Here is a 26,137-nt window from a genome sequence, read left to right on the forward strand (position 1 = left end):
ATAATCATTCATTCAATGCGGATTTCTGCAGGGTGAAAATATATTAAGATCAAATCGGCATCAGAAAAGAATGAAGACATAGCCATTGCCCGTTGTCCAGTATACAGAGGTAGCCGGGAAGTTCAGTCGTAATACACGATCTTGACCTTTCTCCTTTCTATGTCAAAGAAATCTTCGCTGTGACATGATGTATAGAACGGATGAAAGCCACGAGAGACGCTGAGGTGAACCCGAGATCTGCATTCAACGGAGCGCTGCAAAAGTTATTTGCGTATAAGAATAAGACAATAAGTCTGATCAATAAATTGGGCCGATCTCTACCTAAACTGGAGAGTGCGGATATGCAGTAAGCCCGTTGAAGTACGGACTTTATCGAAATCGTCACCAGTCACGCAATCACAAAAATCACACCAGTAGCAACATGACAATAGTCAATTCGTGCACGTGATTTGAAAAATCAAATTTTGGCGCATACGGATCGAAGACGAAAATTGTAACCACAAAACCTATAACTGATTCGTAAGAGTATACTCGCTTATCCCATACTAGTGAAACACTTACAACGATGTCAGCTGAACAAGTGGCGTTGACAGCGGTCGTATCACAGATGACAGTCTCATTAGCGTCAAACACGAAGAAAATCAATTCCCCCGCCAAGCTCTAATCAAAAGATTTGTTTGTTGAATCGCACTAACAAATTTTACTCCACCCATAAATACTTGTATGCATCCGCTTTTCAAAAGAGTGACTTGCAGTGTAGAAGATCCGTTCTGTTTCTGTTCGTAAAAGCTGACCCCCACGGAAACTGCATGTCTAAACTGGATCCAACATGGATTAGCAAAAGACAGACTATACACTTAATTATATGTATGTCTTGGATTACAGTGCCATTGCCAGATCCATCATTGCAGTAGAGTGTGCATGTGCAATGTACACACGCGGAATGGATAGTTTCGAACGCAATACCGTACATGGAGATGGTGTAAGACTCAGTGTTGAGATCAAGTCACTACCTTCGAATCACGAGTCATTTCGAGTCATTGCACATTTTGACTCGAGTCAAGTCAAGTCAATCGATTTTCGAAGGTGACTCGAGTCAAGTCAAGTCACTCGATTTTTGAAGGTGACTCGAGTCAAGTCGAGTCAAGTCAAGTCAAGTCACGAGTCAAGTCAAAATTCAAGTCAAGTTGCTTTTTCGAAGTGTGAGGCATGATCACGTCGTTGCATTTTATGAACTGAATGAAATACAGATTGCGTAGCCATTGATTCCGAACCGATGGACGAATATAGAGTTCAACACACGCAAGAAGGCCTTGTTAAACTACACAAGTAATTGCATAGCCACAGTTTATATTTACCAGCTAAAATATAGAATAGAGAAACGAATTGATAAGATGCAATACATTACCAATCTACAGATTGATATGATACAATTCGACCCTGCGCCAATGGTTGAGGACTATGTAAACCAGGGGTCGGCAACCTTTTGCTAGTCGCGGGCCAAATTTCGAGTGTACAACTTTTTGGCGGGCCGGAATTTTTCTTAGTACTATATTTTACGCTCACTTCGGTATATTATCCTACATTGCTGCAATCTCAATCATACCAATCAGAAGACACAAGTATTTACACTTCAATAACACAGAATGAATGTGACAATTGACGCAGCTTGCTTTGTGAAAGATTTTCAACTTCTGGGAACAAGTCAGATGAAACAAGAATCAGACCCTATTCAAAATGGGCGTCCGAAATACGTGATCTTAGCTTGCTCTTCGTGGATTTCATTGTTCAAAACTATTGTTCACATGCGTACGTGCTTCCAAAAATCGATGCAATTTCTTTTGCATTGTTGGTCAAGCTGGGATAAAGACCAATTTCAAGAACGTACTCTTTGTCAAAGTCATGCAGCGATATGCTCTTTGTATGAAATGTGTCATTCAATTCAACTGCATCGCATTTCAGAAAGGCCCATTTGAAATTTTCAGGCAATGGTATTGGCGTCCACATTAAACAGGGTACTGAATAGTCAGAATTCATTTTGTAGAGAAGGAATGTCGGAAAAGCGGGTGAATATTCAGTAGTTAAATTTCGTATCAGAGTTACAAATGTAGTGTTGGTACTAGGTTTACTCTCCTCCAGTAAAGCAAAGTGAGCATAATTTTCTTTGTACTGTTGACATTTCCAGAGTCACAGATTTGTTTTAAATGCGCCTCAACATCTCATGTGTATTCAGTTGTTTTCCCCCTGAAGTTGCAAATTCAATTTGTTCAGATGTGACGTTAAATGTACCAGGAAAGCAAGATGAGATACCCATTTACGATTACAAGATTATGAGTCGGCGATATTTGTGTTTTCGAGGAAAGTTGCTATTTCATTTCTCAGTTCATACACTCGTGTAAGCATAGCTGCTCGACTTAATGCGCGGACATGACAGGTATAGGCCTACATGACATCGTCATATTGATTCTCTGCTTCTAGTAATATCTGGCGTAACTGATTCAGTTAATGAGACAAAAATCATATTAACAGTTTTCACCATTGTGGCCAAAACACTATTCAGGTTTTCTGTCTTGGCACACAATGCCTTCTGGAAAATTAAACTATAGATAGGCTAACTAATATACGCAGGCTAGTTATCTATAATTGAAAAGTTTGAGATTCCGTCATTGCGTCTGAGATGTTCCAACCGTTTTTGAAGCGAAGGAAGAAGACCTTTATTGTCACACGCCATTAGAGTGGTAAACCCTTTAAAAAGTATGGAACACCTTCGGTTGCGAGATACACCCGATTGATAAGCACTGATCCAGTCTAGTCTATCTCCATCTCCTACTTCAACCACCTTCGTTTTATGGCGTAACAATAGACTAATACGATGTAGGCTACTATTATATCGTAGCAATGCCGCATTTTTTTAATGCAGTGCTGCACTGCAGATTGAAACTCATTATGAAACGACGGGCCGTATTCTTGTGATAACTAATTATCATGTCGCGGGCCGGACGATTTCGCTTGGCGGGCCGGATCCGGCCCGCGGGCCGTAGGTTGCCGACCCTTGATGTAAACTATATTCGACTTCAATTTCGATAAAACAAGAGGTTTGGTTAAGGTGAGAACAGAGAACAGAAAGAGACATTTTGCTACTAAATTACTTTACTACTAGTTTACGACAGCGTAAGCTGTAAGCTTCGAGCACTTCGTTTGCGGTCAATTTATTTGTGAGAGAACAATGGAGGCTCAGTAAAAAAGCCCGATCATTGATTGACTGGTCGCTTTCACGGGTTACACCAGCGTTTCGCGAACAATCCGAACATATGCAAGATACCGTGATTTTTGTCGACACCGATTACTTATTGACTTGAAATTGACTCGTGAATTTTGCTCCGAGTCACGAGTCAATCCACATTTCTGACACGCCGAGTCGAGTCCAAGTCAAGTCATTTAGCAAAGTGACTCGAGTCAAGTCAAGTCAAGTCATACGAAAAATGTGACTCGAGTCATCCCAACACTGGTAAGACTCAAACAGTTGAAGCAACAATCATCTCCCGTCATTATTATTATTACTACTACAAGCACCCAATAGCAACCTTAAGAGATCTATCGACTAATCGGGACATCACCTCTTGTCGTTATACTACTAACACTGTTGCCCTACCTCGCCCAGACATTGTTTCATTGACCATTTGCTACCATTGTTAAATTTTTCTACTATTTTCCATTTTTAACTAACATTTTTTACAGCCAGACTGTTTAGAGTCAAGTGTACCTGTTTGATGCTAGTGTGATCAGACTAGATGACCTTCACGGTCTTACCAATCATTTCTATCTAATACCGAATACTGTGCAGTGCGTGCATATTTTCTGTACCACCACCACTGCTATGTGTTATGTATTTTGGTTGGATGAAAATAAAGACTCTCTCTTTCTTTCTCTCTCTCTCTCTCTCTCTCTTTCTCAGGGACTATGGCATAGGGTCGCCATATGTCCCTATTTAGGAGTGTTTGTCCTCCTTTTTGAGGAAATCGAAAATGCCCTCCGAGAACGCATAAACGTCCTCCTGTTTGGAGATCCGTTCCCCTTTTACAGCTTTGACAGCCAGGCTAATGGACAGGATGAACGAAGAACGCCCTAAATGACGCGAAGTAATGCGGACGTTCGAGTGGTACTCCGAGAGTAGGACTAGAAATATGACCTTATTTTTTAGTCAACACAACAAAATTTCCAATACAAATTCTGGTATCAGCAGTATTCTAGTCCGGATCTGACATTTATGATTTGTAAAAAGTGTTGTCCTTTTCGGATTCCAAAATATGGTAGCCATATTATAGCAACTACTGCGTATGAATTGGCTACCATCAATAAATTATTCTGTGCGGTACAATGACATTCAGAATGACATGGAAGACAGACACATCGCGTCGCCCGCTGTTCTGGCCACGAGGCTATAGGTAGCCCGGATTACGTTTACGATTTGGACCTGTCTTATCATTGCCAGAATGCATCATCGGGGTGCTTAACACAGTGCAGGAATTGGGGATTATAGATTTTGCAAGCTAACGTGCGAACCTTCACGATACCTTGTCAGATCGTAATTCCGCGTGCTTGAGTGGTCGCCGTAATTGCCTAGTCGGTCGCTTGGCAATAAAGTCAACGAAAGCGGTTGAATCGGTGGTGATCATCATCATGCACTCAGATGCTGCTTCTATCATCGGCGGCGTCTGTCAAGATATGAATACCCTGCGTAAGGTTTACATACGTAATCGGTGATAAATTTCGCGATCAACTCAAAGGTAATTTCTGCTTGCTTGATTTCAATTTCACCTTACTCCGCGAGTAAATTTATGAAATGCGTATTTCATTTATTTCTAGGGTCAGTATACCCTCCAGAACATGCAACATTGAAGCGTTGTCGCCATCGTATACACCACCCACGGTCAATTTAGAATAAATGGACTTACATACAATATTTGTGTTATATAAATATATATGTGACGCGGAAAACTTAATTTGCATCAATTAAACAAGCTAGGTGTTATCGTCTACTAGCCTCATATTAGTAACCCTGTAGGCTACCCAGGTTTTGCAAGTTTTGCGAGTTTTACGGGCTTTACAGTGTTTCGTTATCATTATGAATTTACTAAGAATGGTACGTATGACCGATCTGCTTACCGCTGACAGAGGCCAGAACTATTTCAACCACTACGTGACGTCACGTATCATAACTAATATTATTGCCTTCACGGTGAGCAAATCCAAATTTGAGAAGTACGGGTCACTTCATTGGCCTATAGCAGGGCTGGCCAACCTTTGCGCCCGACGGGCCACATTCGATTGACGAAATTTTGCGCGGGCCACTATCCGCGCGAAGCGCGAAAATTTTTAGAAGTTCGTAGGTCAATAATATTGTCATTTGATTATATTGCGGGCCTGCTGTATATCGCTGGCCTAAGTTTGCGAGGACTGGGCTATTCGGCGCATGGACATATCGATATCGGAAGCTGCGACCAACATGCGTCAATCATTTCCTGCCTATAGGTTTCATAGTCGACAGTCTTACTGCCAGTGCAAACGCATGGTCGCACATGTTGAACGTCACTTTGTCTCGTAATCGTTAATATAATTAGACTCAATCTGATACATTGGGTGTTCTTCAATTTTCACAAAAGGGCAACAATATTAAGAACAAGAAATCGAGTGACAACATATTGCGCTAATCTTGTAGAAAATTTTTACCTTTGATAAATCTATCGCAAATTATTCTGCTTTATTGTAGTATACGAAGATATACCAATATATGAATGGTTGATGGATCTGTCAATGAGTCGAAACTGATATTTTAGTCATCACATCTCAAGTGTTGCGGCCAGACTAATCAAATTTTTCGTTGGCCTTGCAAGTTCACAATCTGTGCAATCCATTTTTGATGATTTCGGAAATTACCTCGCGGGCCACTCAAAACCTACTCGCGGGCCACATGTGGCCCGCGGACACGGGTTGGCCGGCCCTGGCCTATAGTCTAGGCTTACCATACGTCCTCTTTTAAGAGGATTTGTCCTCTTTTTTGACTTTTTTGAAAGTGTCCTCGGAGGACGCCCTTTTAGATTTTGTCCTCTTATTTGAAAATTTAGGTCAGATTCAGAGCAAATTGCGAGTGATAGGCCTATGCCGCAAATTAGCACAGAAGTGAAGCTCCGGTGGGTATTTCGGAGTGAAAAACGGTGAATTTAGCTCTGAGCGAAAATATGACTTTTTTTTTTAGTCATCCACCCGGCAACGTGGAGAGGAAACGGTATTTTGAGCTCTGAGCGGAAAAGATGACCTTTTTTTTTAGTCAACCGATCACAAAGTGGGAAAAATTCACCGGTTTTTGAGAATTCTTCTCCGGTTTTGCAAGTCTGAAATTTCTGAAAAAGTGTCCTCTTTTTAGATTTCCAAAATATGGTAAGCCTACTATAGTCATTGGGACGAAAGCCGTCCTTCTCCCCTGCAAATTTCAGACTGTTTCCTAGTGACATCATACGTACTCAACACGTCACAATGGATTTGTTACGCTTTTTCATATAGTTTAAATACAGGGGTTCTCAAACTATTTATGGTCGTGACCCCAAATTTCGAATAGAAAATGTGTCGCGACCCCACCTCTCACTTTGTCGTGCTGATTACTACGTGTTTATTTACGTGATTATTACGTGCGTCCTGTAAATGTATTATATTATCAACGCATATCACTACTGGTTACTTGTAATTTTTCCGGGAGGAAATATAACCACCCCGTTGGTTTCTATGCTCCAGACACTTTAATTTTTCATACTAATGACCAGACATCAACCTTGTGTTATAGTAGGTGGCGCTTTGAATGACGCTTCAACTGATCTAATACCTTGTTTGCCGGGTTCGCATTAGTCTTTCTTTCCATTTTGAAAATTGAACTAAAATATTCAGAAATGAGTTACCGATAGCATCCGCTTAATTGACCTTCTTCTAATAGCCATTGGTCTTTAATTTCAGTCTCCATGACCCCGGAGAATAGGCACACGATCCCATTTTGGTTGCGACCCCTAGTTTGGGAACCCCTGGTTTAAAAGATCTCGTTGCCTTCATACTAAGCTGATGACCACCGACTCTTGCTACGGTCAGGTGACGATTGTGACGTGAATAAATCTTGAATTACTTCTTTGGTTACCGAGGAAAGTAGGCTATCTTTAATATATGATAAGTACCCAAGAAGAGATAGAAGACTGTCGGAACCGGATAACTGTTGACAGACCGGCTGAGCCAAAGCTGTTAGCTGGCACAGAACACTCTATGCTAAATAGCTTTATTCAATACATGGCGATCGATTTGAGATTTGAATTAGCAGTCGCTTGACTGCGAATCGTGTACGAGATATGTAGGCTACGCACCGTCACGTGACACGGTTGACCTCGACTTAACACCAATCATGGCCTACTAGTAGGCCTTCTACCAATATAACCGCTACAATATAGGCCTACGCTAACTCGTATGATGGAATTTCCATCATGGAAGTGGGCCAATCGCAAAGCTTATTCACTTACCTGCTCTTGCTCAGGAAATGCGGATCCATATGGATCCAACGTGCTCGCATCAAAAAGGTCATCATTCCATGTCATCGGTCCGTTGACCACATCCTGCGCTATCTGCGAATCCACCCCAAAAGCACATATGAGTGCCAACGTGAAAACAGCGTGAAACATGTTTATGGCCACGTACGCTCCGCAAGATTTACAAAGTGCGCTGGGAGTCTATATATATTGTCATTCAAACGCCGCAAGAAAGGTTATAGCAACTTTGCGATAAAGCTACTGCCTCCACTCATCCGCCATGGGAAGATTACAAACTATGACATGTTGCAGGCGCCCGCTCTTGGTAATCGCGATGCTCTTCGTGATTATACCGCTATGTCCGGCTTGTCATTATGACATGCAGGTCATACAGCCGTGGTTACCTGTACCAATTCATACCAGCAACGTGGTCGATGAAGCTATTGATTCCGTTTCGCTTTAAACTTTGCGAAATATAGAACGTGGTAGCCATTCGTTACACTTGCATCATAATCATGAAGTCTTACAAAGAGCCTATGAGCCTTTAGCGGGCCGTACTGCAAGTCGGCTGATCGGAAATCGTGATAAGGATTAAGGAATAACGGCCTGGTGAAACTAACAATCGTAGTCGAAATACCAGTTGCCAATTTAGCGATTTTCGCGCTAGATCTAGCGATGTTTCATCCGGTTTAGCGCCAAAAAATATGGATCTAGCGCCTTGCGACAAATCTAGCGATATTTGAAAAGTATTTAGCGCTTTTTTAGCGCTTTTATACCGAAAATATCTGATAAAGATCAGTTCCGGCCGACGATGGCATTGGCTATACCGGCCACCAGACTACGGACTCCGATGAGATATATAACCACTGAGCATATAAATATATAGATTTTAGATATATAACCCACACACCGCAGCGCGGTCACGCTTCACTGATTAACGATCTAGCAGCGTGCATGAATTAAGATATGAACGTCAGATGAATGAATGAATACAAAGAATTTCTTACACTTACACTTACACTAGTTATTAAATCCGCCAGGGGAAGAGTATTTGAATATCGGCATCCCCCAAAAAACGCGCTCTTTGATAGCAGCTTCATGGGGTAAAGAGCTTCAATATACAATTGAATAGTATATTCATATTGAAATGAACCCGAATATTTTCGGCTGACACTCGTCAGGGGTAATCGTCGGCAACTATAGTAGAGAATTCAAAAGAACAGCGTATATCAACAATCGTAACACAAAATATGGTGACGTCATTTGGATTTGAATAAAATAGTATTTACGGTGACCGATTCTTTGTTTATTTATTATAGTTATGCTCACCGTAAATTTTATTTTATTCAAATCCAAATTTTTCGACGGCAATAACTCCGCTTCCACTGGCTGGAATTGAACAAAATTTGGTGAGCATCGTTTCTGTAGACAGCCTAACACTTTCATGGGGTGAACAGAAAATTTTCAAATTTTTGTTATTTATTTTTATATAATAAATAGAAACTTTCTCTTCCTGTAGCAAAGCGGTTACTGGCTGGAATTGAACCAAATTTTGTGTGTAGGCTTAAATTAGGTAACCTAACAACATTATCAAGTAGCCGGTACGATTTGAGAAAAAAGTCATTTTTGAAGAGCCCTACAGTACAGTATACAACGTTAAAGTTCAATGTCGCGTAGCGTTTACCTAATATCGCCTTAGCACATGTCTACGTCGGATTCTCGGCCTACTTACACTGCCACTGATACTGCTGCAAGGACCGGGACCGGGGTCGTAAAATTGTCTTCGCTAACAGCTTAGTGGGTTACCCACATGATTCCCCATCAAATACCTCTGTAATATGGGGCCAAAAAGGTACGGGTTCCCACCTGGTTACCACAATTTATCTCACCTTGTGGTACCTAAGTAGGCGTGCTACCTGCAGCTCTAGGAATATACCGCTATCTCATAATTGAGATTACAATTAGACGTTATTTCGGTAAATGATTTTTTATTATTCTTTATTGCATTATTATTCTTTATTGCATTATTCTTCATTGCATCTTTATTGCATTTGCATGTTTTAATGATGGCGTTGGTCCCCATATCAAAATCAATATGAGTTAAACTCGCGCGGGGCGCGAAGATAAAGTTTGAACTAGTATCCATCTGCTTGAAAATAATATTGTTAATTCTGATTTACGAAAAAATTTCGAGCCTTCAAAATTCCGGACATTTAGCCATATTTTGTAATCTACTCCCGGACGCAGATTTTACGGTGAAATTACGGACATATTAGCAAAATTCCGGCAACCCTATTCTAATAGTTTTGCGTTCAAGTTGCTGCGGTAAAAATGTATTTTTTGGGCCCAACAGATTTATATATATTATATATAGATATATTTAGAGAATGCCAGACTATATCGAGTCTTTCGAGGGTATCGCCTGTCCCGCGGGTCACAATTTTGACACTCCAGACCAGTGATTCCCAAGCGCGGCCCCCAGCTAGCCTTCTTGCGGCCCCCAAAAATATTAGGAAATCGAGTTATGACAAAAAATTAAATTTATATTTATAAAATACATTAGCTTGGCTTGGAGTCTGGAGTTTTTAATTAAGATTGCAGGAAAGTCGTGAGTAAACTGTTCTCGTTACGACCAGTTGAACGAGCAGTAGCTATAGATATAGGTAAAGACAGGACTGTAACTGCCACACGCCAAACCCCCAATGAAGGGGGGGGGGGCGAGGTCGAACGGGGCTCAAAATTATTTCGTGAATTAGCATAAATTATAGAGTATTCTTCGGAAAATTTATGCATCTTTTTCAATTTTTTTTTGCTGTAGGCGTGATTTTATGCTACCAAATATCTTGATTTTTGGGTACTCATCCCCAGGGAAAATGCGCAAGATTTAAAGAAATGGGCATTGGGCATATCGGCGTTAGCCTTTACCGCGCCACGACGCACAACGCGAGAAAACCTTGGCCGAACAGGACTGCTGCCCTTATGCTGACCGAAAACGTCATTATATATACAAAGTACTGTCTTGGCAATCTTAATCTCACGGGACAAATACCATCCCGCAGGGAAAAATTATATTCCAGTGAATAAGATATACCAATTTGAAATCGTGTGCGTCTCTTAGTTTAGAAGCCTACATTTGGGCGATTCTATATTTTTTTGATATAGCAGACAGGAGGTCACGAAATAACATGTTACGGAATCATACTAATGGGCCCTACAGTTTCCAAGACACCTCACTCAGCTCTACCGGTAAATCTGATTACGTGAGCAGCGAGGACAAGAAATTGATAGCAATATATATGCAATTCCCGATCATATTGACCGATTTTATCATGAATTATCGAAAATTTTCGCGCATTGCGCTGGCTCGCTTCACAGAACATCAGCTGGTTTCGTGGCAAAAGTGAACAAGGTGATAGAGATATGTTTATCACCCTATGGGAGCCCAAGACCCAACTTTATTATTTTTATTTTTTTGGAGGGGGCTGACGAAGTGCTGTTTCGTTCCTGTCAACGGGTACAAACGCGCAAAGATGTTTATTTATTATTGAAGTGCCCTACCTTTTCAAACACACTTACCTCGGCTCTACCTGTAAAACTGATTACGTGAGCTGAGAGACGATAAAAATTGATGGCAATACTTATGCAATTCCCGATCATATTGACCGATTCAATCATGAATTACAGAAAATTTTCGCGCTTCGCGCGTGTAGGCAATAAAACCTGACTCACTAAATCGCCCAGAAAGCAGCATAATTGGTAGTCCTATAACTCACGACCGAAGCGTCCGCATAATTTGATAGGTCCGGTCTTTATCGAAAGCTATAGTTTCGCACTGATTCCAAAAATGCAAATTGAAATCTCGCCAGGCAATAAAACTACTCCGAAATAGCCTCCAAAGGTCGACTGTTCTGAACAATGGGAGCTCAGCAACACAATGACCATAACAATGGCCAATGGCGTTAAGTGATTGATCGGAACAATGCCAATTTTCATATTTTGATGACATTTTGGGTCCGTTTAATTGCCCTGGTATTCGTGCGGCCCCAACCGTGCTCTGAAATTCTAAATTTGGCCCTGGCACCGAAAAAGTTTGGGAACCACTGCTCCAGACCGACTCCCTGCGTAAGAAATAATTCAGTGATGCGATGGTGGCTATTCTGCTTTCGCCTCCACAGGTGCCTCGAGAACTAAAAAGCACTTGATAGATGCTATGTTTAATGTATCCGTTAAGTGTCTATTTTTGGTTTATTTCCGCTCGTAATGATGTCAGTCATGCAGTTGATCGTTCTTGTGTGAGGCATTCCGAGAGCAGCATGTGTTGCCTGATTCACTTGCGTTTTAGCCCACGTCAATATTCATGTAGCATAGTATACATATTTAGTGAACTAAAGCCTAAAAAACCACAGTTCTGTCAAGTGGCTTTTCGTCAACATGTGACGGCAATACGCTATTATGTCAATCGTGGATGGGCAATGGTAGTTATAGCCCCATTTTTTCTTTCCGTTTAGATACCGACTTTTTTTAACCGGAAACAGATCAGGATTGTAATGACTCGACTCACGATTTTCTGATGACTCGACTTGACTCGAGTCAAAATTATAAAAGTGAAATTGACTTGTGACTTGGTTACAACCCTGAAACAGATGCACTAATGTCAATCGTGGATGGGCAATTGGCATAATGGTAGCATGCCAAATTTTTCTGTGCGTTTAGATACCTATTTTCTACCGGATACAGCCAAACGAACCCTGCATCAAGGCGTTCCTATCAATGATCTACCTACGATTTCCACGAAACACATCTTACCTGCCGACTACTTCCCCGTGGTAGGATTATCGCGCAACTAATCCAGCTGCTCGCCCTAAACCTAAATCATTCCCATCCCAGATAAATGTCACGCAACGACTCAAACAGAGATATAATCCTATGTATATCACATATCAAATTACACAGACTACGAACGTCAAAGAGAGTTCAGTACATAACGCTACGAGTGATACGCATTAAAAATCGGACAAGCGAAGAAAAAAAGAGCGTAGTGAACTTGCAAATTGCTGCGAAGAAAAATTACATCGATACCCTGGCCCGCGGAATGATTGCGTCTCACAAAATTGAAGAAATGATTCGATTCCACACCCCGTAAGCTCGACAGATTTACAATGCATGCGTACTGAAGAGCAAGCAAAGCAGAACCAACGAAAACGTCTATAGTACGGTATTATTGTCAGAGTGATGACACTATGACATCGTAAATGATTGCATGTGCAAGGTAGATTTTCAAGAATTTTTCTAGCCACGTATTTACTGCATGGTAATCGCTTTACAGAAGAAAATGACCTAGTTCCAAAATCAAAAGGATCAATAACTTATCATATCTTCTATAAGAAAAAAATAGTTCGCCTAGCCGTCAAGCACAAAACTAAAAACATGATTGTCCACAAAACAAAATCCAAGTCTACCTGAATACATGGGGCATAACATAACCACTGAAAACCCGACTTAAAACCGCCGTCATAAGGGCATATTACATTGCGCCACGTGACATCACATTATCTAATTGCTATTGTTCATCAATTATTGCGATAGGCATTCATACAACAGTGAAAAATCACATGTATCATTTCCTTCTCAGTCCACATCGAAAAACACACCGGCTATTACACTCATACTTAAAAACTAGATCCTGACACCGTCATTTTAAGCGAGATTGCCGTTTATCTATTACTATTCGAGACGGGGCAAGCGACTGAATAGTGAATATACAACGATAAAGTACGAAACATGCAGGTATAGAATGAGATTCCTACGGTGCGGCCGTACATAAACTGCTAGCATATTAGAACAGAGAAAAGGTGCTTTATCAGGAGCTACCTACCATTGAAGCTACGATAATAATATCAACTACAGGATATTTAACAAAAACTACAAGGTATAGTACATACAAGGTAACAAACCGAAGTTCACACTAGATCGGGACAGTTTGAGGCGGCACAGTGCCTATAATTCAAAAGTAACCATCAAGTTGATTTACCCAGGCCGTATGCAGAAATGTTGCTATAAATTAGGCTGCGATGAATCGGCGGGTCCCACTCGGGCTCACGGGGAAACTTGTCTGGCTGAATCAAGTCAAAGTATTTTATCAAGTTGCATATCAGTAAGTGTCAAAAGTAACAAATAGGCGTTGCGAGTGGGTGATCCTGCTTCCCATCACCGGTCAGGCAAGGTCATCAGTTGGACAGTTAAGGGGCGTATTATCTACAGTACATCGATGTTAAACCTATTTTAAATCTAACATGTTGTACGTTACTCAAGGTGAGCAAAACATTTTATGAATATCGCCTCAATTTACAATACTCGGCAATAGGTAAATCCGCTCGCAAAAGAGACCGTATCAGTACATTTCTAAAATAGGAGTCAGCTAGAAAATTCAAGAGATAACACACCTACACTGCCATATGTACCAAAATGATTCGATTGCCCGAAAGCTGTTTACGGACGCACAGCTCGGTGGGGTCTGCAAAGAAAATGTGTCACTGTCGACACTGTGTTGCTCTTGATTTGATGTTCGTTCCAAAACGTTTGCGCCCGTCAAATTCCTTCCCTGTGCGTATCTGGTTGCCTTACCTTGAATTTTTGCAAGGCATTTCAAATCGCTAGGTATATAACGACCGAGATACCGCAACAGTCCAGGCTCACAACGGATCGTATTCGAAGTCTGCGGCTTACCGCTACAAGTTATCGTCTTTGGGCAGAAACTGATTACGCTTGTTCTCCGACTTTTGCGCAAGTTCCGCTTTGAAGTACACAATCGTATTGTTCAGCCCCACGCCCAGCGGTACCTACGTAACAACAACTGTAATTTTCGAGCCATATAAGTTTTGCATGGCCAGAACACTGTACAGGTGAAATGAAAGCCAGGGGCAAAGAACAGTAGCGGTCTACCATCAATAATTCATGTACGAGCAGAGATAGAGAAAGAAGCCAGAGATGGTTCTCAAGTAGATGTATATTTCTACTTAGTTGCAAGCAGAAGTACAGTAGCAGATGAAGGTAGGAAAAGTAGTTTCAGAAAGTAGACTCGGGAGATGTGTCGCATTCTTTTAGCAGTTAATTGGAAGTGGTTACTTTGAATTCTCATAATGAATCCCCAAGACTGAAGCGAAATGACGAATGACACTGCAAACATACTGCATTTAGATAAAAAATATATTCAGTTACTATGATGCAGGACGTATTACATACAGTTGTTATCAGTTGAAGCGGAAGAAGACAGTAGTCTAAAAAACATAACCACATAATATATGCAAACCTACCTAAGTACTCAGAAAACTTTTGTACTGAACACCTCCGTGTAGGATTTATTGTAATTGCCATTATTAGGCATAAAAATGAGTTGTCTGAACTTGCTAAACTCTTTGTGCTTTGGTAGCCAAGGATTGCAGAGAACTCGGCCTCAAAAGAGAATTCGGGCGAAAGGAATATGTGACAGTCAGGGTTTAGACTGGCTCGATTCAAATGAAACATGCTAACATGACGCGCAAAACCTCATTTCTGTTAGTCGATACATCTAGCTCTAGTAATCTATAAAGTAGCCTACCCATTTGCGATTTTCCACTAAAAGGTACACGACACATCTTGGAAGAGTAGAAATTTATGGCGTTACTTTTACTTTCACTGGAACAGTAGCACTGATGACGTTGATCACGTCCGGTCACCAGGTTTGAAGCAAAAAATGGCACAGGACATAGGATTGGAAAGACTTCATACCACGGGCTCCCATCCGAGAAGCTTCTTTGCCTTTGTGATGTCAGGCTTTCGCTTTTGCGGGTCGTCGGTCGCGGCGTCCCTGTTGACAATGTGCGACGAGCTTCCCGTCATTTTTTTGATGAGCGTCGCAAACTCTGCTATCGTCAGCTCTTTCGGGTTACCCTGGCAGGAGAAACGGGCCGTTAGCTATCTTAGGGTCTGACCAAGTAAAGTGTTTACGGCAGGGGATCTTAAATTGGGCTCCATGAAAGGGCAATGTAGGAAACTAAATAGATTGTCCGTATTCATAAGATTTGCCCCTATTCGGACGAGAATTTGACTAGCGCGATTGAATATTTAGTTGTTAAAAACAAGATCACACCATTCTACATTGAAAATTGGTCACGAAGCACAAAATCTTCATTGACAGCAAAGATTGATGAATAATGTAGCAAAGCGGAATCTGTGATATCGCAGACAGACGGTAAGAAATTCACACGTACCAAGTTGACAGGTGAACTGACTTCGCTTTCCATAAGTAACACCAAGCCGTTGACCAGATCACTGAAAAGCAGGTAATATTATGAAAAATAACAGTCTGATTGCAGTATTACAATGCGGTTAAGTACTGATTTTCTTCACATGCCATACATCGAGGCTGATTTAGCTGCCAAACCCAGTTGGATAGTAAATCCGTGACTTTCCCATGCGATTGTTAGACACACTGACACTATTGGCATTCAAAATTTAGGATTTCAAATCATAGTATTCACGGTGTAGATCTATAATAAATAATGAAAGAATTTGCCACCGTAAATACTACTTTTTCCAAAACCGAAATTTTGTACTCCAATAACTTCGATTCTAGTGGTTGGAATTGAGCCAAAATTGGCGTGCAGCGTTTTTATAGGTACCGTAACCTAACAATTAGATCAAGCAGCCAGTAAGATTTTAAAATCCGCTATTTGTAGGAATAAGCCACAGTATTTCCAAATTACTTGAATTCACATCAACAATACGGGCTTTACGACTAATTACATGCATATTCGAACGGGCGCGGTAATCAGACGCATTGATGCATAATTCTCGATGACAAACACACACACAGAGTTCTGCGTTGCCTATCCTAAGATACATTTATTCTTTGCCAATTTTGAAAGCAAAAAATATTGGGATGTTTTATCAGATTACCGTACCAAACCATACAATGATCGCAAATTGCTTTTCGCTACTTAATTTCTGTGTGTAATGGGTGTTTGAGTCCAGTCGAATGCTACTATGTTGTACAGCTATAAATTCTGCTCATGGAAATATTTCGATATGGCACATCGACAATCATAACACATAGATGACTTACACATATTAACAACTTGGTGCTAAAACATCAAACCAAAATCTCTCACATACCTAACATATTGGAAGGAACGTGTTTGTTTGCCTTCGCCGTAGATCTGCAATACAAGCCAACGTTTCCAGTACAGCACAACACAATAGGCGAAATAGAGTAGGCCAAGAGAGTGCGGACATTATGGATCCAAACACACGAGAGCTGACCAGTAAGCACTCCAAGATATCAATTTGCAAACACACCGATCAAATTCGGTAAACAAGTTAATAGGCGAGCAGGATGGTACTTAAGTTAATGACGTTGAGTAATATTATCTGATATTAAAATCCGAATAAGCCACCGTCGTTATTGATAATCTCGTAATACCGTCATGTCTTCTCCTTTGAGCGCTTGCAGAATGAAGTTGGACACCACCCTTCCGTCCGCCATGTGCATTCTCGGGCCGAACGTGTTGAAAATTCGCGCCACACGCACTTCCACGTTATCCTAAACACCGAAGGAAATTACGGATCGAGCGCAACGCAACACAAAAGTTATATGGACATCGTTAAAAGCCATGGACACAATGTAAAATCCTCACAATTGTCCATCTCATCTCAAAATGATAGTCTTGTTCCTTGTCAAAGGAATCCGTAACGGCCCAGCGGCCGACCTAGATGCGCCACGACCGAATAGGTTAGACTAAGAAACAAAGCTTAACATAATGAAAAGGATTTAGAAAATCAAGCTTATACTGCTTATTTTTACAAACTACTGTTTCATCACCGTCTATCTACTATCTACATATCGAGATGATATACCTGCGACTTGTAAGCGTAGCACATGGTCTCGGCCACGCGTTTTCCCTCGTCATAGCAAGCCCTGGGTCCGATCGGATTCACGTTACCCCAGTATTCTTCGGTTTGAGGATGGACCTCGGGATCACCGTAAACCTCGGATGTAGACGCCAGCAAGAGTCTGCACGACAAAACCACAAATAGCTCGTTAAAATGTAATCATCTCAATTCAGCGTTCAACCTGTCAGCCTATCCCAGGCACGCTGATATTTTGACAATGATTGGACGATAGTTATTTTTGCTCGTGTGATAAGTAAAAATTACTACTTTGCAAGTGGACGTTAAATAAGTGTGAAAGCAACAAAGACCACAAAATGAACTGCTGCCAAACTGAATATGGATCCATGACCTAATTGTCACTGCTCTCTTTTATCTTAACGCGAATTTCGCTGATATTCATTTCATTATTGATAATGCCGTCACTTGGTTTACAAATTTCCATCCGCGCCAGCTGTTGACATATCGTTACCAGAGATTTAATGTCGGTGGATCGCTAGGTTGAAATACCTCACTGTTGAGGCAGTTATAACGATGCAGTCTTTATACGCTAAAACGCGTAGTGACGATTTGGTAACAACGATTTTGGCCCCAAATCAGTAACATAACATACATGGCTACCAATGTAGCCCACCACGCACCATCATTGCTAATATTTGTCCTTATTTTGAAGGGCGATGTCTTATAAAAGTACATGCTCCTTCCAAGATTTGTCCTCATTTTTAACTTCTGTCCTTATTTTGTCACAATTTTCGGCACTGAGGCTGTGATTAGGACTGGACGAAGTGCTGACCTCTTTGTTAGTCATCACCTCACCAAAAAGGCCTTGAACAAGTAATAATTCAACTGGGCGTATGTGTTGTGGCATTTCTTAGACGTCAGTTTATAAATGCCACAGTAAATCTAGTCATAGTTATTGACTGTCATTAGTTTTTAATACTGATAATATATCCACTTTATAGCGATAATACCAAAATAGTCTCAAGATAAACAAGGCTTAGGTGATAATTATATTAGGTCAAAGCTTCGTGGGCATTAGTTTGAGCAGAGTAGCATGACACAAAATACACAGCGCACAGCCCATCCGTCTGGTATTCATCACTTTCATTTACAGTCCCGAGTGCTTTAGCAAAGGAATTTAGGTTCACAATTTTAGATAGAAGCCAGATAAGCTATCTTACTTTGCGCCGACTCTTTTGGCTAGTCCGAGCATGTTCAACGTTCCGATGCTCGAAGTTTTGATCGTTTTAATAGGGTTGTGCATGTAATGAGGCGGAGAAGCGGGACACGCGAGATGGTAGATCTCGTCAACCTGAGAAATTGTAACAACAACCACACGGTCAAACCTGAAATTGTATCCATGAAATGGAATGCGCGAAGAGTTATTGTAATACAAAATTTTGATTTGAAAAATATAGTATTTACGGTGAGAAATTCTTGAATTATTTATTATACAAGTACCCACCGAAAACACTATTATTTACAATCTAAAATTTTCTACTCCAATAGCTTCTCTTCTACCGGGTGGAATTGAGCCAAATTTATTATTCATCAATTTCATGAAGTACGGTACGGTAGTCATTAATCTCTGAAGAAAAAAGTTATTTTTGACCAACCCTATTGTGCATGCCATTCATAGGCTAGTACCCAACACAGTGTCCTGGACTGGAGACAATTTCCAAAAACTTTCTTATTTCCAAATTTTAAAAATATAACACGCATTAAACAATCGCTCTGGTGCGACCGTAACCTAGATATATTCACATCGACGCCCATACTTTGGGCACCAATGGTGTCAGAAGTATCTTACTAATAAGTAGCATCTTAACATTAGAAATAGGTATGTGCATCTACAATGCTGCATGACTAGCACAGAATGACTATGGAGCTGAAAACTGTGCAATTTCAAAATTAGTTTTTGATATCAACATTCCGACGATTGACGATTTGGCTCATGAAAATGATGAAGATCAATCTAGAAATTATATCTACGTTTAAAATTAAAAATTTATTGAAAATGATTGCTGCTCTACTCAGGGCTGTAACCAAGTCACAAGTCAATCTCACTTTTATAGTTTTGACTCAAGTCAAGACGAGTCATTTTCAATTCACAACCGAGCCATGTCCGAGTCCAAGTCATCGAGCAGAGGTTCGACTCTGAGTCATGGTAGTATGACTCGAGTCAGAGTCCAAGTAATTGTGTTGACTGCTTAGTTTCCAGTTAAAGTCATGTTAAACCTACTTTTTATACCGTAATTCTGTTTGGTGATATCGAATGGTTCGCATTTGTAATATATCAATTTTCCTCATTAGCAGTGTCTGGTCGCATTTTCAAGCACCAGTACCGATAGGCGACATCCCAATAGCGTATAATGAAATGTCAGTTTTGGGCGTCTGAGTCTCGAGTCATATGACTTGCTTCGAGTCATGCACAATGACTCGAGTCTAAGTCGAGTCAATACACAGATTGACTCGAGCCGAGTCATTTCCGTATTTCGAGAAAATGGCTTGAGTCAAGTCATTACAACCATGGCTCTACTAAATACCCTATTTATCAATTAGGCTACTTGAGAAAAAGTGCAGCCTTACTGACCACCATAGTCAACAGAGTTAGGTAGCACAACCTCAAACGGTTAGATCCGTCACATCAACCTTGGTGTGTGACATAACTTACTTCAATAAATAGGGGCTTCACGACGTCGTGGTGCAAAAGCTCAAAGTTTTCGTGCCCGATCCAATGTTCCACGTTACGTTTTCTACCGGTGAAGAAATTATCGACAACAGAAACTTCATGCCCCGCCGCCATCAGTCTACGAACAATGTGAGTGTGAACGGATATCGCCATAGCAGCACCACAACTCTCCCTTACTTGTCAACAAGGTGACTGCCAACAAAGCCCGCACCACCCGTGACAAGAATACGTTTTCTATCCTGTTCGGGAAGGAACTTGACGTCTGGATACTTTGGCTTCACACTGCAACATATATCACAGGATATATGTGTGGTTGAATATTTTAGTCTCAATTCCTGGTCTACAAAGTAGTGCAAGTCAGCCTTGAACAATGGCAATTTGATGGCTTACATTCGAAAACAGCAACATTGTGAATGATATTTTCCCCTTAGGAGATCAAAGTAAGGTCTAGAAATCTAGAGCAGATTAGGTCTCGAAATGGATAAAGATTAACTGATTTCGTGATGCCATTCAATATAAGCAGCACATGCTGATGACTTGAATTACATTGTCTGCACACCATTTTGGTATTTGAATCAATATTAATCAACTATCATCTAATTTCAGCCATAAATGAGATATTAAGGTACTTGCAGCTAATCAAAATTCAATGCAAATTGTTGTATAGGCTATGCATATGCACTATTCTCATACAAAGAGTCATACAACATGTTAATAATATAATATAACAATTTGAACAGCGCCGAATAAACAATATATGGTTACGACACTAGAGCGCTGTAAAGAAGCTAGGCAATAAAATAAAGTAAACTATCTGAATAAAAGACGGAGTGCATAGTTGTAAGGCAGAATAAACACTACAAGTGCTACTATAGTTCGAATTCGAACGCTCGTGTGAATGATTTTGCGCTTGAAAACAGAGCGAGTCAGATAATCCGATAGAAACTGGGAACGCAGAAGATCTATAACACATTTTTGATATCGAGTTTTACAGCCCACAAATTAATGTAATACAGTGATTCACCTGCTTTTCAAATCCTCCACCATCTTCCGAAGCTGCTGATTCTCTTCAGATACCTTAAATTTATATAACAGCATTAAGCGCCAAAGTATATATAAACTGGATAAGCAACATATTTTTTCCTACAGTACTGCTGATGCAGGCAGTTGTCTCGGCTCCAAAAATATGACGTTGAAAGTTGGGCGAAACAATATAGAGAGGTCGCTGCTCTTACAATGAAATTAAACAGCCTATCGAATTGACAAATGTGACGTATCATTGAATACATTGACATATGGACGGCACCTTTGTCATGAACATGTTAACAAACTTGCCATGTGAATAATGACCATTGATCAGAAATGCATAAGATCTCAATGAAAAAAAGCCTTTCAGACCCAGAAAGTGACAAGTGTATTTGTATCTTCCTTGGATTGATATTCACCACTTCCAAGTGTCCAATGCATTGATTCCCAAACTGTGTCACATACATCACTCACAGAGAACAAAAAATGGAGGTCGTTGAAAACCTGTCTAGTTCTATTTTCATTACTGAATCAACTTGATCTATTATTAAAAAAAACACAAATGGTTGTATAAATGACAGGAATGACACAGTATTTCACGTAACATTTCATGTTAAGATAGGTATGCTACTTACTCGGTGTAATTCTTTCTCGATGATGAAGTGAGAAGCATCTGAACTGAAATATTGTCCAAGGTTTTAGTTATGGCAATAATAGAACTTGACTTCAACCAACTTCCAATTCAACTACCGTAACCTACGGTAGGCCTATACCTAGCCTATAATCATTGTTAAAAGTATAATGAACAATGTATGCATTGTAATTCCAATAGTTCTACAATCACAAACCTTATAACTGAGCTGATATAACGTGAACTACACTTTAAAGATGGAAATTACAGCATTCTCCCAATTTTGTTGTGTTGGTGAGGGTGAATAAGTGGCAGTCAGGAAAAGTTCATGTGCAAATAGCCATAACCAAAAAACGCAAAGTTTCAAGAAATACAACTGTCGAACCGTAAATTCAAGAAATCAATCAGTACGATTTACTGCCCAATACATACTATTGAATACAATGCTGGATGCGGATAGATGTGAATTAACGTATAGGCTATACTTACCTCACAGGATTGCTTTTTGATTCAATAATCGCTGTGTCATTTTTCAAAATGCTCTTGCTATTGACAGCTGCGAAAAGGGACGAATGAATTTGGTGAATTATACAAGACTTTCAGCGTATCGTAGGCTACCTAACCTACCGACGATAGCAAGGACGAACAGGAGTACGAGAACGCAGTACTTCAAGCGAGAATCCGGAATACGAAACAGTTTCCTAGTTGTTCTTAAGCACCAAGATAAAATAGACCCGAAACTGCTGGCCCTGCAGCGATTTGACGGTTGCATATTGCAAACTCGACACCGCGAGCATTTGGGAATGAAAAACCGATCAGCCTTCACCGACTCATTCAGTTATTGGGGAATTACCGGACCGATCGAAGAATAAAAAATACATAAAATAAATCCAGTCATGCATGAATAGATGTACTTCATAAAATAATAGAGAGAGAGAGAATTCTTTTATTCGTCAACCATGAAATATAGTATAGGCAATGTCCACAAACATTTACATCCAATAGTGCACATTTTTTCTATATTTTCCTAACTATATTTTACACGTTATAGACTGGGAGACCCGATATGACCCAAGTCTTCAAGGCCGTAACCACCCAAGCATATTTGGCAGTATTAATAATAATATGAATCACTTTCTTCTCTCAGTCGAGTGGCACAGCAACGAGTAACGAAATAAAAACAAAAGTAAATTAAAGACAGCAACACTAGTGAAGGACGGTTATCATTGTTGACAGTGTGATAAGAAAATAACAATTTGACCCATGTATCCACACTCACAGTGGTAATAATATAATAGTTATATCGTTGCGTAATATTTTTCATCTGAACAAGTCACACACAATGTACAATGCGATAAGATACAATGTGATGTCATGAACAGATAGGAGGATGTCCAACGACACGCATCAGTAGCGATCCGTTACTCTAACATCCACCTCGGCCTAGAGTGCCCGATGGCACAGTTCTTTTTCGATGTTGATCTTTTTGAAGCCGCGTCCCTTCCTACTAGTTCTTTCCATTTCTTGTGAGTAAAACAAAACAACAGTAGACAGCCTCTTATAAATGCTATGATAATATCAATAATCTTCAGATTATATTTTCGTGTAATCAAGACACACAATGTACAATGCGATATACAAGACACTTAGTTTAGGGTTACCATATTTCAGCAACCCAAATTCCGGACACTCTTTAGCGCCCAGTAGTGTATTTAAAAAGGAGTTATGACGTTACACTAGTGTAACGGTGTCGCTACTAGTTCTTTATACTCTTCAAGTGTAAATCAGTTCACAGCCAGACAGATACCGTAAGTTATATTGACGACAGTAGAAAACATGTACCGCCCAGACACAGACAGAATATTCTAGAAGGTTGTGGTTATCTCCCGCGAACGCATTGTCTACAGGGGTGACGTCATCAGTCGCCATAGATGGCGCCCCGTCACACTAGCAAAGCTTTGCTTATAGACCAGAGATGGTCACGATCCGGTTCAAAAGTATGTGGCTGCAGCTGTATGTGTGTTGTACGTGTAACCGGGACCGAAAGCACTTGTTTTCAGCTCCCTCCCGCCCAAATAAACAATGATTTTGAGCCCACACTATTGGGTAATCTATGCAACTTGCCGGTGCGCACCACGGAGCTTTTTAAAAAAAAACACATTCAGTGGTTCCCAACCTTTTATGGTCGCGACTCCATCTCCAATTTGAAAATGCTCCGTGGTCCAGATCAAAATTTGACGAACTGATTACTAAAAGAAGTCAGTACCTTTGCCCAGACTTACTCACGGGTTATTTTGGAAGCTGATTACGTTAAACATATTCGCAAACCCCAGAATAAAGGCAAACGAACCCCCCCCCCGTTTTGAACCACTATCTTTGAATAAAGCATTTAAACGGCCTTAACGATCTCTAGGAATATACCGTTCTCCCATAATTGCGATCACAGTCAGACTTTTTTCAGTAAATGGAGGTTATATTTATTGTTATTTTTGTTTTTATGCTGATTTACGAAAAAGTTATGAGCCTACGTCAAGTCTTCAAAATTCCGGACATTTGGCATATTTTAGAAATTCCTCCCAGACGCTAGTCTGAACAGTGAAATTCCGGACATGTCCGGGAAATTACGGACGTATGGCAACCCTAACTTTGTTGGATGTAACGAACATATAGGAGGATGTCGATTCGACCAGTCGCGATCTCTCAGTCTGGTATGGATTGGATGCAGCGTTTGTAATTATTTAAACAGTTTCTCCTTGTTCTATTTCGTTCGATTGATTGTTTCTGTCCTCTATCGGATCTTTCTCGGAGCTTTTTGACGCCGTAACAACGAGCGACATAGGGGGATAGAATACACCTTGACGACGGGATTTCAACCTGGACTATCCACGTAAGTAACAAGTTGTAAGAGGTAGGCTCACAGGATCAGGATAGGATTATGGATTTTAGCCAGATAGGCATCCGACAAGTCTTTCTGAAGCAGGATTGGATACGAATTCACATTTTCCCGAGTACTTGATCCGGATCCGGACTGGATTCCAAATTTATGGGGCAGGAAAGTGACTTCCGTTTGTTACTGTACCTGTGCGTGTGTACAATTTTAGGAAGTGTTTTCTGCATTTCTACGCAATTTCGGAGAATCCTCGATAGAAAATTTAATGCAAAATATCGGCGAATGGGGAAGTTGATGCTCAGTCTGCGGCAGGATTTTTTGGATCCGGATTGTAACATTAAGATGAAAACAGGATCTCCATCAGGATTCCATTTTATCGAACAGGATTGGATCTGTTTGACGAAAAATCATGATCCGTAGATCTCTAACTAAATGTTGTCAGTAATATTCACAGCTGGAATTATATTTTCTTAGATTAAAAAAATGGGACAGTAGCTTGAATTTGGAGATAGAAAGACCAAAAGATTAATGCATGCGAGGAAAGGGGCATAAGGGAGCAGAATGTAACGCACAAGATGCAGAGTGGGGAGAATAAGAGGGAGTTACCTGTATAATTGGAGCGCTATATTAGGGTTGCCATACGTCCGGAATTTCCCGGACATGTCCGGAATTTCACTGTTCAAACTAGCGTCCGGGAGGAATTTCTAAAACATGCCAAATGTCCGGAATTTTGACGTAGGCTCATAATGTTTTCGTAAATCAGCATAAAAACAATATTTTTTGGGAATATTTATGCTGATGCATGATATTTGTCTTCGCGCTGCGCGCGATTTACTATCACATTTATTGATTTTAATATGTAGACTATCACTTTCGCAAAAACTGCCATAAAATATAAACTTAACAACCTTCATTTACTGGAATAAGCCTCATTGTAATCGCAATTATAGGAAAACGGTATGTTCCTAGAGATCGTTAAGGCCGTTTAAATGCTTTATTCAAAGATAGTGGTCCCAAACGGGCAGGGGGGGGGGGTCGTTTGCTTTTATTCTGGGGTTTGCGAATATGTTGAACGTAACCAGCTTCCAAAATGGCCCGTGAGTAAGTTTGGGCAAAGGTGTTGACTTCTTTTAGTAATCAGCTCGTCAAATTTTGATCTGGGCCACGGAACATTTTCAAATTGGAGATGGAGTCGCGACCATAGAAGGTTTGAAACCACTGGATGTGGGGTGTTTATCAAGCTCCGTGGTGCGCACTGGCATAAGGCTGATAAACAATCTTATCGGTAGGACATGAACATGACTTAACGGTGTGCGATTATGCTCCCTGTATTTTCGAACTCATTATCCTCCAACGGCTCTACCGCTAACTCTGATCATGTGGGCGGAGAGTAGTATCTATATAGTAATATA

General features: G+C 40.5%; 2 protein-coding genes across 2 annotated transcripts; both read right to left on the reverse strand.

Annotated features, from left to right (window-relative positions):
- Window positions 1–22: 22 nt before the first annotated feature.
- On the reverse strand, window positions 23–7,778 carry LOC145452105 (uncharacterized). Its single transcript, XM_080330322.1, has 5 exons — window positions 7,554–7,778; window positions 4,575–4,715; window positions 720–818; window positions 562–660; window positions 23–254 (listed from the first exon to the last, which is right to left on the reverse strand). Exons 1-5 carry the CDS (start codon window positions 7,710–7,712, stop codon window positions 123–125), a joined length of 630 nt encoding a protein of 209 aa, XP_080186448.1. The 5' UTR covers window positions 7,713–7,778; the 3' UTR covers window positions 23–122.
- Window positions 7,779–12,465: 4,687 nt separating this feature from the next.
- On the reverse strand, window positions 12,466–22,654 carry LOC145452302 (UDP-glucuronic acid decarboxylase 1-like). Its single transcript, XM_080330513.1, has 13 exons — window positions 22,463–22,654; window positions 22,325–22,391; window positions 21,840–21,882; window positions 21,203–21,255; window positions 20,356–20,460; window positions 20,161–20,296; window positions 18,668–18,798; window positions 17,454–17,610; window positions 17,020–17,139; window positions 16,713–16,756; window positions 15,809–15,869; window positions 15,327–15,488; window positions 12,466–14,398 (listed from the first exon to the last, which is right to left on the reverse strand). Exons 1-13 carry the CDS (start codon window positions 22,605–22,607, stop codon window positions 14,288–14,290), a joined length of 1,335 nt encoding a protein of 444 aa, XP_080186639.1. The 5' UTR covers window positions 22,608–22,654; the 3' UTR covers window positions 12,466–14,287.
- Between the last annotated feature and the right edge of the window lie 3,483 nt (window positions 22,655–26,137).

This window comes from Botryllus schlosseri, chromosome 12, assembly GCF_051294905.1.
Source record: "Botryllus schlosseri isolate E-star chromosome 12, Bs_hap1, whole genome shotgun sequence".
In the NCBI taxonomy this organism is placed as follows: domain Eukaryota; kingdom Metazoa; phylum Chordata; class Ascidiacea; order Stolidobranchia; family Styelidae; genus Botryllus; species Botryllus schlosseri.